Below are 11,908 nucleotides of genomic sequence, written 5' to 3'. Positions count from 1 at the left end.
TTCGCTAACTAGAACACTACTTCCGTTTTTGCAGAGTTTGTAAACCGAATAGTTCGTGAACAGGGCTGTTCTTAAACTGAGGTACCACTGTACCAACTTAAAAACTTCTGTTCCATTTGCTTGGTATGTCTCAATGCAGAAGGAGTGGTTTTCAGTCATTTTCCTAGTGCTGGAATCAGTAGGCTTAACCACACCTAACAATGTAAGATTGCGGCTCTTATCTCTCACCACCTCCTCTGACTGTCAGATAAAAATACAAAATAAAAATAAATCATAGCCCAGACTTTACCTGTAACAATGTTATATGATGAAAACAAAAGGTAATTCCATTTTTTAAGAAAACCAAATTAGCTCAACTGTAACCAAACTGTAGTGTTGGCCCACCATAATTCCCCCCCCCCCCCCCGATCCCTTGGAACCCTATTCAGTTTGATGCAAGTGGGGAGCAAAGGATTTTGAAGATCTCCTCTGTAGGTGGAGCAGACTATCTGAGCCCAGAGGCCTCCTCAGTTTTAGAAACTGTTGCTTCTCTGCTGTTGGTGCTCTGATAGGTGAAGAGGGCAAAGTACCTAAAAGAGCACCTCCTCCAGTATCGACCATATTGGGCCCTACAATTGGCAGGGGAGACTCTGTTGGTGTTGTCGCTGCTGGGTGTTGCCCAGTTGGCACTGACCTGTGACAGGGCCTTCTTGGGAGTGGCCCTCCTTTTGCAGAACATCCTCCCTGGTGAGGTGCACCTGTCTCCATCATTACAGTATTAGCATTCAGTAGGAATTTGAAAACATTCCTGTTTGCATAGGCATTTGATGGCTGAAAGATATACCTATACCTAGCAACCTTGAAGATACCAGCTGTGAGGTTAAGCGACTGTTTTCAAATGTTCTTCATGTTTTAAACATGTTTTGTTTCATGCTAACTGTTGTTTTACTACTTTTTTGTTTGCTGCACCGGACTTCCTTTGGGAGGAAGGGTTAGCAAACAAGTAAACATCTTGAAATGATCAAATACCTGGATTGTTTCTTTGTTAACTTAGCAAGGCTCACTATGACGAAAACTGAAAGTTGCTGCATTCTATCCATCTTGCTGTCTGTTCCTATCCAGGTTTACTTGAAAGTAAGAAAGGCTTCCTTTCAGGGAAGGGTGCTTCTACAATTCTGGCTTTTGTAAGTTAGGAAACAAGTCCCTCCAACTTAAAAAAAACAACAACCCAAACCCATCCACGTGAAAAGAAAATTCCTTTATTCTAGGGCTCTTACATTTGGTTGTGGTTTTTTATGTTAGCTCATCTTTTGCTTTCTCTTCCTAAGGCAGACATAAAAAGACTCCAGCGTTTATTCTTAGGACATCTGAATAATTATTTATTGAGAAGCCACAGTCCTCACACTGTTACAACTGTTGGCTTGTATAAGGCAAAAAAGCAAGATGGATCCACTATTTTACACAGAAAATAAAAGCTTCTGGAAGGGAAAGGGGGAACCCAAGGACATGCAAGTTACTGGTCCAAATGCAATGTACATGACAAGATATAAAAACCATTGTGAAAACAAAAGGAGATTTAAATTATGGTTACAATCTACCAAAAGAAATCTTCGTATATCGTCATTATTATTATTATCATTATTAGTTATTATTATTATCCTCGTTATTATAAACACATCTGTATATTCTAAGATTGTAATTAAAGTTGTCCTTTTTACAAACACAGTTATCGGAACTCTGAACAAAAGTGTAACATTTAGAGGGGGGGAAAGACGCGGACATAAAACAACTGCTCTGAATCAAGGTGATGTGGACAAGGTGATGAAGGTCAACCCGTTGTGGCAATATGGATGACTATTATATTCCATTGGTATGTCACTTCTACAAAGTTAGCTGTATATATTTGGAGGGAAAGTGCTTGGGTCTATTAAACGAGAATAATTCCAACCTCCAGTTTATGCATTTCCTACCCCCCCACCGCCCCCAAATGTACAAAAGAGGTGTCATTTGTAGTAGCCTCACTCTGTTTCGAAGCAATCGGCATCCACAGGAGAGAAACAAAGATATGAAAGTACTTGTTTCACTTGTCTTCACAACAATTTACCGTCAATGTATATATAGTACATTAATGAAGCATCATTTATACTTTAGTTATAACAGGGACACACCTAGCATGTTTTCTATGCAGTTTTTTTTCCATTAACAGTTTTAAACAACGGTGTTCCATATTGCTTATGAACATATAGATATGAAATCAGGAAACTCAATGGATCGAAACAGAGGTGCTAAATCTTAAGTACCACACAGCTAAAATGGCAATTGTATTGGTAGACTTTCCATGGGCATTTAGAGCAGACAGAAAATTTCCTAATGTGGCTAAACTGAATAACAGACTAGATTACATGCACTGGTTTCCAGGCTACATCCAAGTTGGGGGGCTTCTAGATCTGGAGAGTTAATCATCCTCTTCATCTTCTTCATCACTGTCTTTCATGGTGATTCCTTGAAGCCCTCCGCCTTCGCTTACTGAGGCTGTGGCTTCTTCTACAGTCAGACGGTTTCGCACGGTGTCATAGGTTTTGCTATTCAAGGTGGAATCCAGGACTCCTTGCAATCGGAAATCTCTGTATGTTTTCTAGGGAGGGGAGGGGTCACGTTGTGGAAAAGAGGAGTAGAAAATAAATCACAAACAGGACAAAGTAGGGTTCGTACCAGCAAATCTGTTCCAAGTCAGTTCTCTCTCCCCCACCCTCTGCTTTTAGAGAATGTTTATACCTGTGGTAGTCTTTGGCCATAATTCTCAACCCACTTACCCCGAAGCTGGGCTGCTGAAGCAAATGGTAAACACTGTGAGGCTTATACTAACATTGGCCTTCTGAATATCAGCCGGCACTGACCCAAGAGGCCAAGTTTGGTTCTTTATAACTCAGCGGATGTCCAAGTTGGTACTGCCAACACCACACACAGACTGATTACTATTACGACACATTCAAGACAGTAATAGTACAGGATATCCCTATCCAACTGTGGGTATCCTAGTTGGTAGTCTGTTATAGTTGGTTCGACTGCTTACAGAGGGTGTGTGTGTGTGTGTGTGTGTGTGTGTGTGTGTGTGTGTGTATAGGCATCTGGTTGGCCACTGTTAGAACTGGATCCTGGTTGAAAAGGGCCTTTTGCTGGATCCAGCAGGGCTCTCCTTAAATTCTTAGTGTTAATTATCTGATGTGCGTGTGTGGGGAATAAATCCAGTCTTCTGCTGCCCCCTCCCCCCAATATGGCACTATTGTTGACAATCTGACCAGTGCTACGTGCTCAAACCCTCAGCTGCTGCATTGGGACAGAAATGACTTGTCCACTGCCCATTTGTGTATAGAGTTCATCACCCTGTCCTCAGCGGAATCAGGATGTGGCTCATTTTTATTGATAAAGCCAAGTGCCGTTGCTTCATTGCGTTTTCCATAGCCTCTGTTAGTGACTCAACTTGCACGTTTCTGTACAGCCTTAAACCTAAGTCACTAATACCAACAGGCTGCGTGATGGGGAGGAGACTCTTGTCTGTGGCCACCAGCTTCCATACAAACCAGCTTCCATACAACTAGAAACTTTAGCTGTTGTGTGTTTGTCAGGTGAATAGGAGTTCTGGGGTGGTTTCAGCCGCAGGGAAACCAAAAAAGTCATGCGTGTTGGGTGAAGACATCTCTGCCCCTTCTCTGATGTGAACAACACCAGGCAAATGCAGCTTGAAATGCGGCAATGAGGAAAGAACCTTGCTGCTAATGTGAACATACATCCTTAGCGGATGCAAGTCAGACTGCTTAGCTTTTCCTATGCCTACAAAACCACTTGTCCAAATGCTCACCCAGCCATTTGCCCCCTAGCTGGGCTTACTTCTACATTTGGAGAAGCCTGGTTGGGGAAAAGCATGCTAAAACCACCATTTATTAGGGAGAATTGGTGATGGTGGTTGGAGGAAATTAAGCATCAACTCCCCTCACTATGAGACAAGAGAGGGTTGGACAACCCTGCACTTGTCCCTTGCAAGACAATTCTGCCCATGCAAGTGGAGGGTAGTTTGTTTACAGAATAGATAAGTTGCAAAACTGCACTGTCCACAAATAGTTATTATTTGTATTTGACTAGGTTTAGAGTCCCTTTGTTTTTACAGAACACAATTGCAACTTAAAAATGCAAGTATTAGTAAAATTTGCATGCTATTTAACACCATGAAACAGTTTAAAGGTGTTTTGTTGGATAGCAAGCACGCCTAGAGAAAATGCTATTTTTTATTTTTATTTTTTTGAGCAACTGCATAGCTGTAACAGCACACAAGACACCTTGAGTGCTTTTCGGCGCCCCTCAAACTAACACATAATAATAATGTGCTGATACCTATCGCTTTTATTTATGAACATTAAAAGCGTTTTAGTAATTTATTCATGCCTTGATTTTCAGAGTACACAATTCTACTATTTTAGCGCTCTTCAATGAAACAGAACCACATAGAACCAAAAATGATCAAATATGTATTTACCTCCCCCTGTGATCTTATTATTTCATGTAAGCCACTGAGATTTCACACTGAAATAATTATCATGTGTCCAGTACACACACACACACACACACACACACACACACGGATATCTTATTATCTCTTTGCAGTCCCTTTTAAAAGGCTGTAAACACCTATTGTAAGAGAAATAATTTCAATTACCTATATGCATAATTCAGATTTGTATTTACAATAGTAATTGCACAGAAACTAAAAGTGAAGTCAGTGGTAACAATTTAGCCAACAAATTTTGCAAATGTGAACATCCAAAGGGAAAAAATAATAATGGGCGTAATCAAACATATGTCTATTTAAAAAACAAAAACTGCAAATGATGGCTGATAAATCATGGCTTGTCTGTCCAAGAATTAACTGTGCACCTGTGCAACCCCCCCGCCCCGCCCTCATGCACCCAGCCTGGTACTTTTATCCTAGTTCATTATGCTTCAGTGTTCATTACATCAAAATTAACTGTGGTTTCATATACTTCTTTGTAGGCAGTGATTAAACAGACGTTTCCCTCTTTGGCTGTCTCAGGAAACTATGGTTCAAACAAGCTAGAAGTGCCAAAGCTAGATGTGTGAGAAGAGAGGATGGGTGAGGAGGGAACATGCAGGCATGTTACTCATTCTCAGTGACAAACCATTGTTTATCACCCCAATATTGCTACATTTGAATTTATGATGGTACAATGCAAATCCTGCCTTTATTCTACCCCACTAGTCTAACGTTGATCAAATTTCTTTCCTGGGAAGCGATGTGATTGTGGGATTCAGCTATGTACTTGAAATGGCTGTGAAAACCAAATGAGACCATAGTGGGAGGAGGCAATTGTGGACCTATGGTTATTGGTCTTTTTTAAATGTCCTAGGCATTCTGACCATTAAGGTTTTATTGCACCCCTGAAAAGCTCCAATTCAATATTCCCCACCCCCCAAAAGGCAAGACACCAAACGTTTCTCCTTCAGGTCACCAGGTGTGGGGTTGTTAACCTGAGATTCTGTTGAACTTTGTCATGCCCATGGTGCCACTGGGCCTTGGTGGAGGGAAAGATATGACCTATCAGGCAAGGAGACAAGCTGTTAGAAATGGCATTTGTGATGGATGGGGAACTGGTACCACTTGATAAAGCAAGCAGGAGGCACAAGGCATCTCTCCAACATATAGGTCAGTTTTCCCCAACCTAGTTCCCTTCAACCCTGACCACTAGCCATGCTGGCTGGGGCTGAGGGGAGTTGGAGTCTGGATCGCACCAGGTTGGGCAAGGCTGATACAGGGAAATGCTGTAGGATAAATCTTTAATATCTTGAAAAAAGTGAAGTTGGAGATTTGCCCACAACATGTACTCCTGAATCTGCTTTTGCCAGTAGAATTCAGTAGCTACCGTAAGTGGAGTTGGGCCTAGATTCACCCATGGACTTGCTTGGTGGCCTTGAGGAGGCCAATACCTTTCAGCCTCAATTTTCTATCTGAGGAAATGGAACAAGGCTAGATTTATACCCTGCAACAGTGATACGGCAACCACTTGAAAAATGGAAGTGTTTTGGTTGAGGGATTGCAGTGGCATATTGAAAATCAGCAAAACCCACATAGGCGGTGATTCACCCAGACACTATCCTGCATGGCATTGTACCCATATGCTTCTTGTTTCAAGTGCTATCACACCCCTATTGTATTACATGCCTGGGGCCCCTTCTGATTTTATAATTAGTGGTGTGGGAACGGGTGCAGTACGGCTCCTTCCTGCATAATTTAGCGTCGTCGGATGTTTATGATCACATGACAAGCAGCCCATCTCACGCAGCCACCTTATGCCACTGTTGCATTCTCTCCAGGAACTGGAGCAATGCTGGTCTGAGAAGCCGCAGCAGCAGGAATGGGGAACTTGCGACCCTCTGTCTGTTGGTAGACTCCAACTCCCATTGGTCCCAATGACAGGAATGACAGACATTGTAGTCCAACAACATCTGTAGGACCACGGGTCCCCTGTCCCTGTGCTATATGGGTTCCCCCAAAGTGTCGTCACCCTTCTGGTGCCGCCTAGTGGCACAGGAACGCACCACGCGACAGCTCATCTCATGCCACCAAAGATAACATTGGAAGCCACACCCGTGCAGTTAACTCGAGCTCTACAACAAGGATGAAAAACAAGACAGTACAGCAATGTTTACCTAAGGATGAGTTGGATCCGACTAAATTCTTAAACTCAGAGCAGATGTGCTGCTACATGGATGGACCGAAGTTAGTCATGTCCATTGATTTCAATGGAGCTCCTATTTCTTTCGTGCACGGAATCTCTTTCCTCCAAGAAACAAAACAGCCTGGACGTAATAAAACATGCTCACCTTTACTATCCTGATAAGGGTTTTCAGTTGATAGATGTGGAGCTGAAGGTCCATGCGGTCTGTCAGCCAGGTGCAAACCATGTTCATGGTGCTGGTGTACCATTGCTGCAAAAGAAGCGAGAGCTTTCCGAGGAACATGCCAAAGAGCATACGTTACGTGCCAAGTATAAAACACAGAACACAGGCAATTGGATATGATCAGGCCTGGCCTCCCCACTCTCCCTTGCTGGTTTGCCAGCACAGGCTCCTTCCTAAGAAGAGAACGAACTTTTAAGCCCACTGAGGTCCAGGAGCTCTTGTCTGGCACACTTGGATTCACTACATGATCTAGAACTTGTATTAGAATTTTTCTTCTTCTTAGAGGAATCCTCTATCCCTGCGTTGCAGCGGGTTGGATTAGACAACGCTTGGGGTCCCTTCCAACTCTACAATTCTATGATCCTCATTTTTGTTTTGTTTTGCATTACGATTCTATATATCTTCTGTTATTCAGGAGTGGGAAATGGAAGTCTGACACTGTCATCAGACTGAATGCATATGTACTTGTCTTGGACTCCCCCCCCCCCCCCAATTTGCAGAAGGTGGAACAGGAGTAAAGCAGACGATTCCATTGCGGGAATCTGTCTGCAGAGCTTCACAATTTTAATTGTGTTTTAAGGCTTTCCAGGGACTCTTCTCGCTGTGAGACTGTTGTGGGTGAGCTGAGAGTTTGTTTGGACCCTGGGTGAGAACCCGGAGGCTGACAGGAAGGGTGTGTCAGAATGAAAATGAAATGATACTGATTTATACAGTGTGTGTGTTTGTGTGTGTGTATATGTAACTCTGTATTAATGTAACAGTTTACATGTAACTGTGTTTTTGCGTGTGCAATTAAGTTGTCTGTTGTTGCTTCAGTTTTCTGTGCCCTGCTTGGATATATTTTTTATATATTAAACCGGTATAGAAATTAAATAATCAGCCCATAAACCAACCTTCCAGGGGCTACATGGCAGTGGTGGGTAGAGCAATGAGGGCACATTTTACCTTTCTACAGTTGTGTGGTTTCTATTCACATCTATCTCTTGATTCTCCATCCAGGCAAGTAAGAGGAATTGCCTGGGTTCAAGGAGAAGTTTCAGCCTGGCAAAGACACCCAAAGAGGATGTGAAACAGGGTCAGTGAGGGGTGTCACTTGGAGAGAGTCCCAAAGGCCAGAAACAGAGGCTTGGAGGCCCAGCCCCGCTGCCAATGAATGCCGGAAAAGTGAGCACATAGCAGTATCCCTACCACAGGCAAGGCGCGGATTGAAATATGCTTGCTTGCAGTGATAATCAGAGAGTCCTTGGACTGGGGCGAGAGTGGTTTGCAAAATCTACTTATTATGGATTTTCCTTTCTGAAGGAGTGCTGAAAAGTATCCTCGGCTGCCAAGTTCACAACAGGGTCCCTGAGGCAGCCGAGTAGGGGTGTGACAGCTTATGTTGTCAGGCAGTCCCCCACATTTCTTATTAGACTTGCACAATTCAAGAGGGTACGTTTTTCGTTCTGTAACTTACTCTAAATTACTCAGCTCTGCCTTTTCTCAGACTGTCACAAACAGAATGTTCTCATTCTCTCGGAGGCTTTTGGGCACAGGCTACCTCATAAATATTTATCGCTTCGGCTTTGCATCCCAAGGTAATGAGGATCTCTTGTTTAATACACGCTGCTTGTTCTTTTTCCACCCATGTAGCCCTGAGGCCTTTTCAGTCCCAGGGACAGCCAAAGCGCCACCGTTTGCCTGTGGCTACAAACATTTCCAGGAATGAAGTGATTACCATCTTTGCTTTCCTGCTCTTCTGCATTTATTTTTTGGGTGTGTGTGTGTGTGTGTGTGTGTGCAGATTCAACTCAGATGGTTAAAGATGGTTAAGCTTTTCTCTGTCAACATTTTTTTTATAAAAGAAACCTTTACGGAAGTATATGCTGCCGTATCGTGAAATATCAGGGGGATGCCCAATGATATGTATACAATGAAACAAACCACCGTGAAAGGCAAATTAATAATAATGCCTGCTGAATCTCTCTCGGAATAACATGGGACCGGCAATGCTTATATGTCAGTCAGGGGACAATTAACAGTGCTACTCCAAATGATCTAAGTTCGCTAGGATATATAAAGACTCCAGCTTAAGGTATCCTGGAACCAAGAAATAGCAATTCACCATTTATATCAGGGCGGTCCAACTTTTCATACCAAGTGGGCTGCAACAGTACTTCGACATGAAACCTGCGGGTTGCACTCTGCCTTGTTGCATGGGGGGCAAGGCCAACATTTGACACTCCCCAGCCATCATGCTGCCTTCCCAGAACTGGCTAAGTGAGGCAGTTCTGATGGGGTCATTGAGCCCTCTCATCTCCTCCCCAAAGTTGGGAAAGTGCTAACTAGGATTTGGGAAGGAGGCAGGAAGACTCTAGGATCCTCTCAGAGCCCTCATATCTCCTTCCCAAAGCCCAGCGTTTTGCTTACCTGGCTCTGGGAAGGCACCTTGAGGGCTGCGGTGTGTGTGTGTGTGGGGGGGGGCATCAAATATTGCTGAGGGCCGTGAAAAAAGGCCTTGAGGCCTGCATGTTGGACCAGCCTGGTTTGTATCATTCTGCCACCTGATTTGCCCCTCTAGGCTGAACACAACTGTCCCCTGTCAACATTAATTTTCAGAGCTCCTAAACACACTTACCTGGGAGTAATTTTTGAACAAACATGCATAGGATTGCTTTGTAACTTTCAGCTTGTCCCACCGTTTTCCCTGGGAAAGCCTGCTGTTTACTGCTGAATCGGAAGAAACGTCAATCCCTGGAAAACCTGATTGACGTTTGTTCCGATTCAGCAGTAAACAGTGGGTTTTCCCGGGGAAACCAGTGGGGGAACAGAAAAAGTTATTGGATCCGTGCCTAGAAATCACAGGACAATCAGAAATATGGACGAGCCCATTGCTACGTTAAAAACGTGCGGCTAACAGCAGAAGCCTAGGGATGTCTGATCAGGCGTCCTACTAAGCTCAATGGGACTTATTTCCAGGTATATAAGATGACAACCATATAATGCTAAGGTGAGCCAAGGGTGCTCCACTTACACAGTACATACCGGAGAAAAGCTAGTAGCCAATTGTCACCACTTTCAGTGGTGAAGGTTACACCCCCTAAGCACATCTCCTAAGCTGTAGGGATGGGCAGATTGCTCTATTTCTGGCACACGTTCACTGAAAACCCTATCCTGTCCCATTCCCACATTCATCTGAAACTTTTGTTGATTTAGCAATCAGCATGAGGCCCCCCAGCTTTTTAATCTTCTCACACCTCTGCATTTCTGTCTATACATTTAACTTGGCACAGGGGTAGCTGATGTGACTCTTAGTCACGCTGGCTGGGGTCAATGGGAGTTGGCATCTGACTGTGTAAAGGGCACCACGTTGGCTACTCCTGAATAATAATAATAATAATAATAATAATAATAATAATAATTTATTTATACCCCACCCGTCTGGCTGGGTTTCCCCAGCCACTCTGGGTTGCTCCGAACAGAATATATAAAAAAGCGGCAAAACACCAAACATTAAAAACTTCCCTAAACTTAGCACATTTGTGTAAGGGGATTGTGCCCTGAGTGTTCTATGAACGCAGCAACAGCCCTGCAGGGCACCACTTTGGAAATGCCAGCTTGCTCAAATACAGGCTGGGATAGCGGAGGGTAGTAGGCCCTGAGCTCCTAAAAGTAACCACTAGTAGGCAGCAACACAGGAAGCTGCCTTATACTGAGCCAGACCATTGGTCAATCTAGCTCAGCATTGTCTCATCTGACTGGCTGGAGCTCTCTAGAGCAGGGGTCGGTAAAGTTTTTGTGGCTTGGGCCGGTTCACGGTCCCGCAGATGCTGCGGTGGGCTGGAGTGTGTATGTGTGTGTGCGCAAACGCTATTTCTGGCATTCCTTCCAGTGCAGAGGAGGCGTGCACCTGCAGCCAATGGGAAGCTGGCCAGCGTCGCAGAAGGTTGTCCCTGCTCTGCACCAGTCTAGCGCAGTGTCTGGGAGCCAACCAAGCGGGCGGTGGGGGTCCATGGGCCGGTTAAATTACGCTCATGGGCCTTAGGTTGCTGACCCCTGCTCTAGAGTTTCAGACTGGATGGAGGGCATTCCCAGCCTTGCCTTGAGATGTATTTTTTGGACCTGTCAACATCAGTGTCTGCAGAGCTGTTGAGCTTCATCTCTGAATATATATCTAAGCTGCATTTGGGGTGGGGGTGGGGGGGAGAGGCAGAAAAATGATATGAATAAATCTGCAAAGTAACACACATTGACGGTGGCAGCAGCAGCACATTTGATGAAAGCCCGCACTGGGTTCCTGCACTTCGAGGGAGGTGGTGTCATTACACATCCACCAGAACATCTGCAAACTCCCATTTCCTTTTGGTGGGTTTGAATGGGAGCCTGACCTCCTGTTCCTTGCCATGAACCTTGAGTTCACACTCACAATTTTACATGTTACAGGAAGCCGCAGCTCACTCCAGGGGTGCTGCAAACAGAATCTCAGAAGCCAGATGCAGCCCTGCTTCTTTAATGCACCTGAAGGAGCTGTATTCTCCATTCAGAAAAGAAAGAAAAGAAAAACAGAAAAAGGAGGAGGAGGAGGAGGAGGAGGTGGTGGTGGAGGAGAAGAAGAAGAAGAGGAGAAGCCCACATACTAGTAGCTTAAGGTCACTCTGGCCTTTGTAAAGAGTTGGACAAAACCAGGAATGCTTATGGGGCTGAGTTGTCAGCAGGGTAGCAGAAGGATTACAAGGAACCTGTGACTCTGCCTCTTTCTGCCTTTGCTAGTAGCTTTTGTGTGTGTGTGTGTGAACAAGTGCCATACAACAGATTGAGGCTGGTATAAAGGCCTGGGACTGTGCAAGGAGACCCCCGCTGGGCCTCAGCTGTGCTTGCAATTAGCAATAAGCATGAAATGATTATTGTTGTGGTGGCTGATGGCAATCTGAAGTGACAAGTTTTATGGGGGGGGGAGAGTTAAAGTAAGTGTGTGTGT

At 44.4% G+C, this 11,908-nt stretch overlaps 1 protein-coding gene across 24 annotated transcripts in view; it reads right to left on the bottom strand.

The window, feature by feature from the left end:
- Positions 1 to 1,330: 1,330 nt before the first annotated feature.
- The window catches only part of CADPS (calcium dependent secretion activator), a 337,672-nt gene continuing 327,094 nt past the window's right edge, over positions 1,331 to 11,908 (bottom strand). For all 24 annotated transcript variants that reach the window (XM_077925069.1, XM_077925070.1, XM_077925077.1 and 21 more), the window contains 2 exons: positions 6,874 to 6,978; positions 1,331 to 2,614 (listed from right to left, as the gene is read on the bottom strand). In XM_077925069.1, the coding sequence (XP_077781195.1) occupies positions 2,435 to 2,614; positions 6,874 to 6,978 (285 nt within the window). In that variant the 3' untranslated portion in view covers positions 1,331 to 2,434. The remainder of the gene's footprint in view (positions 2,615 to 6,873; positions 6,979 to 11,908) is intronic.

Source organism: Podarcis muralis, chromosome 2 (assembly GCF_964188315.1).
Source record: "Podarcis muralis chromosome 2, rPodMur119.hap1.1, whole genome shotgun sequence".
Lineage (NCBI taxonomy): Eukaryota > Metazoa > Chordata > Lepidosauria > Squamata > Lacertidae > Podarcis > Podarcis muralis.
The sequence above is the reverse complement of the archived record's forward strand: the minus strand, read 5'-3'. Positions and strand labels throughout refer to the sequence as shown.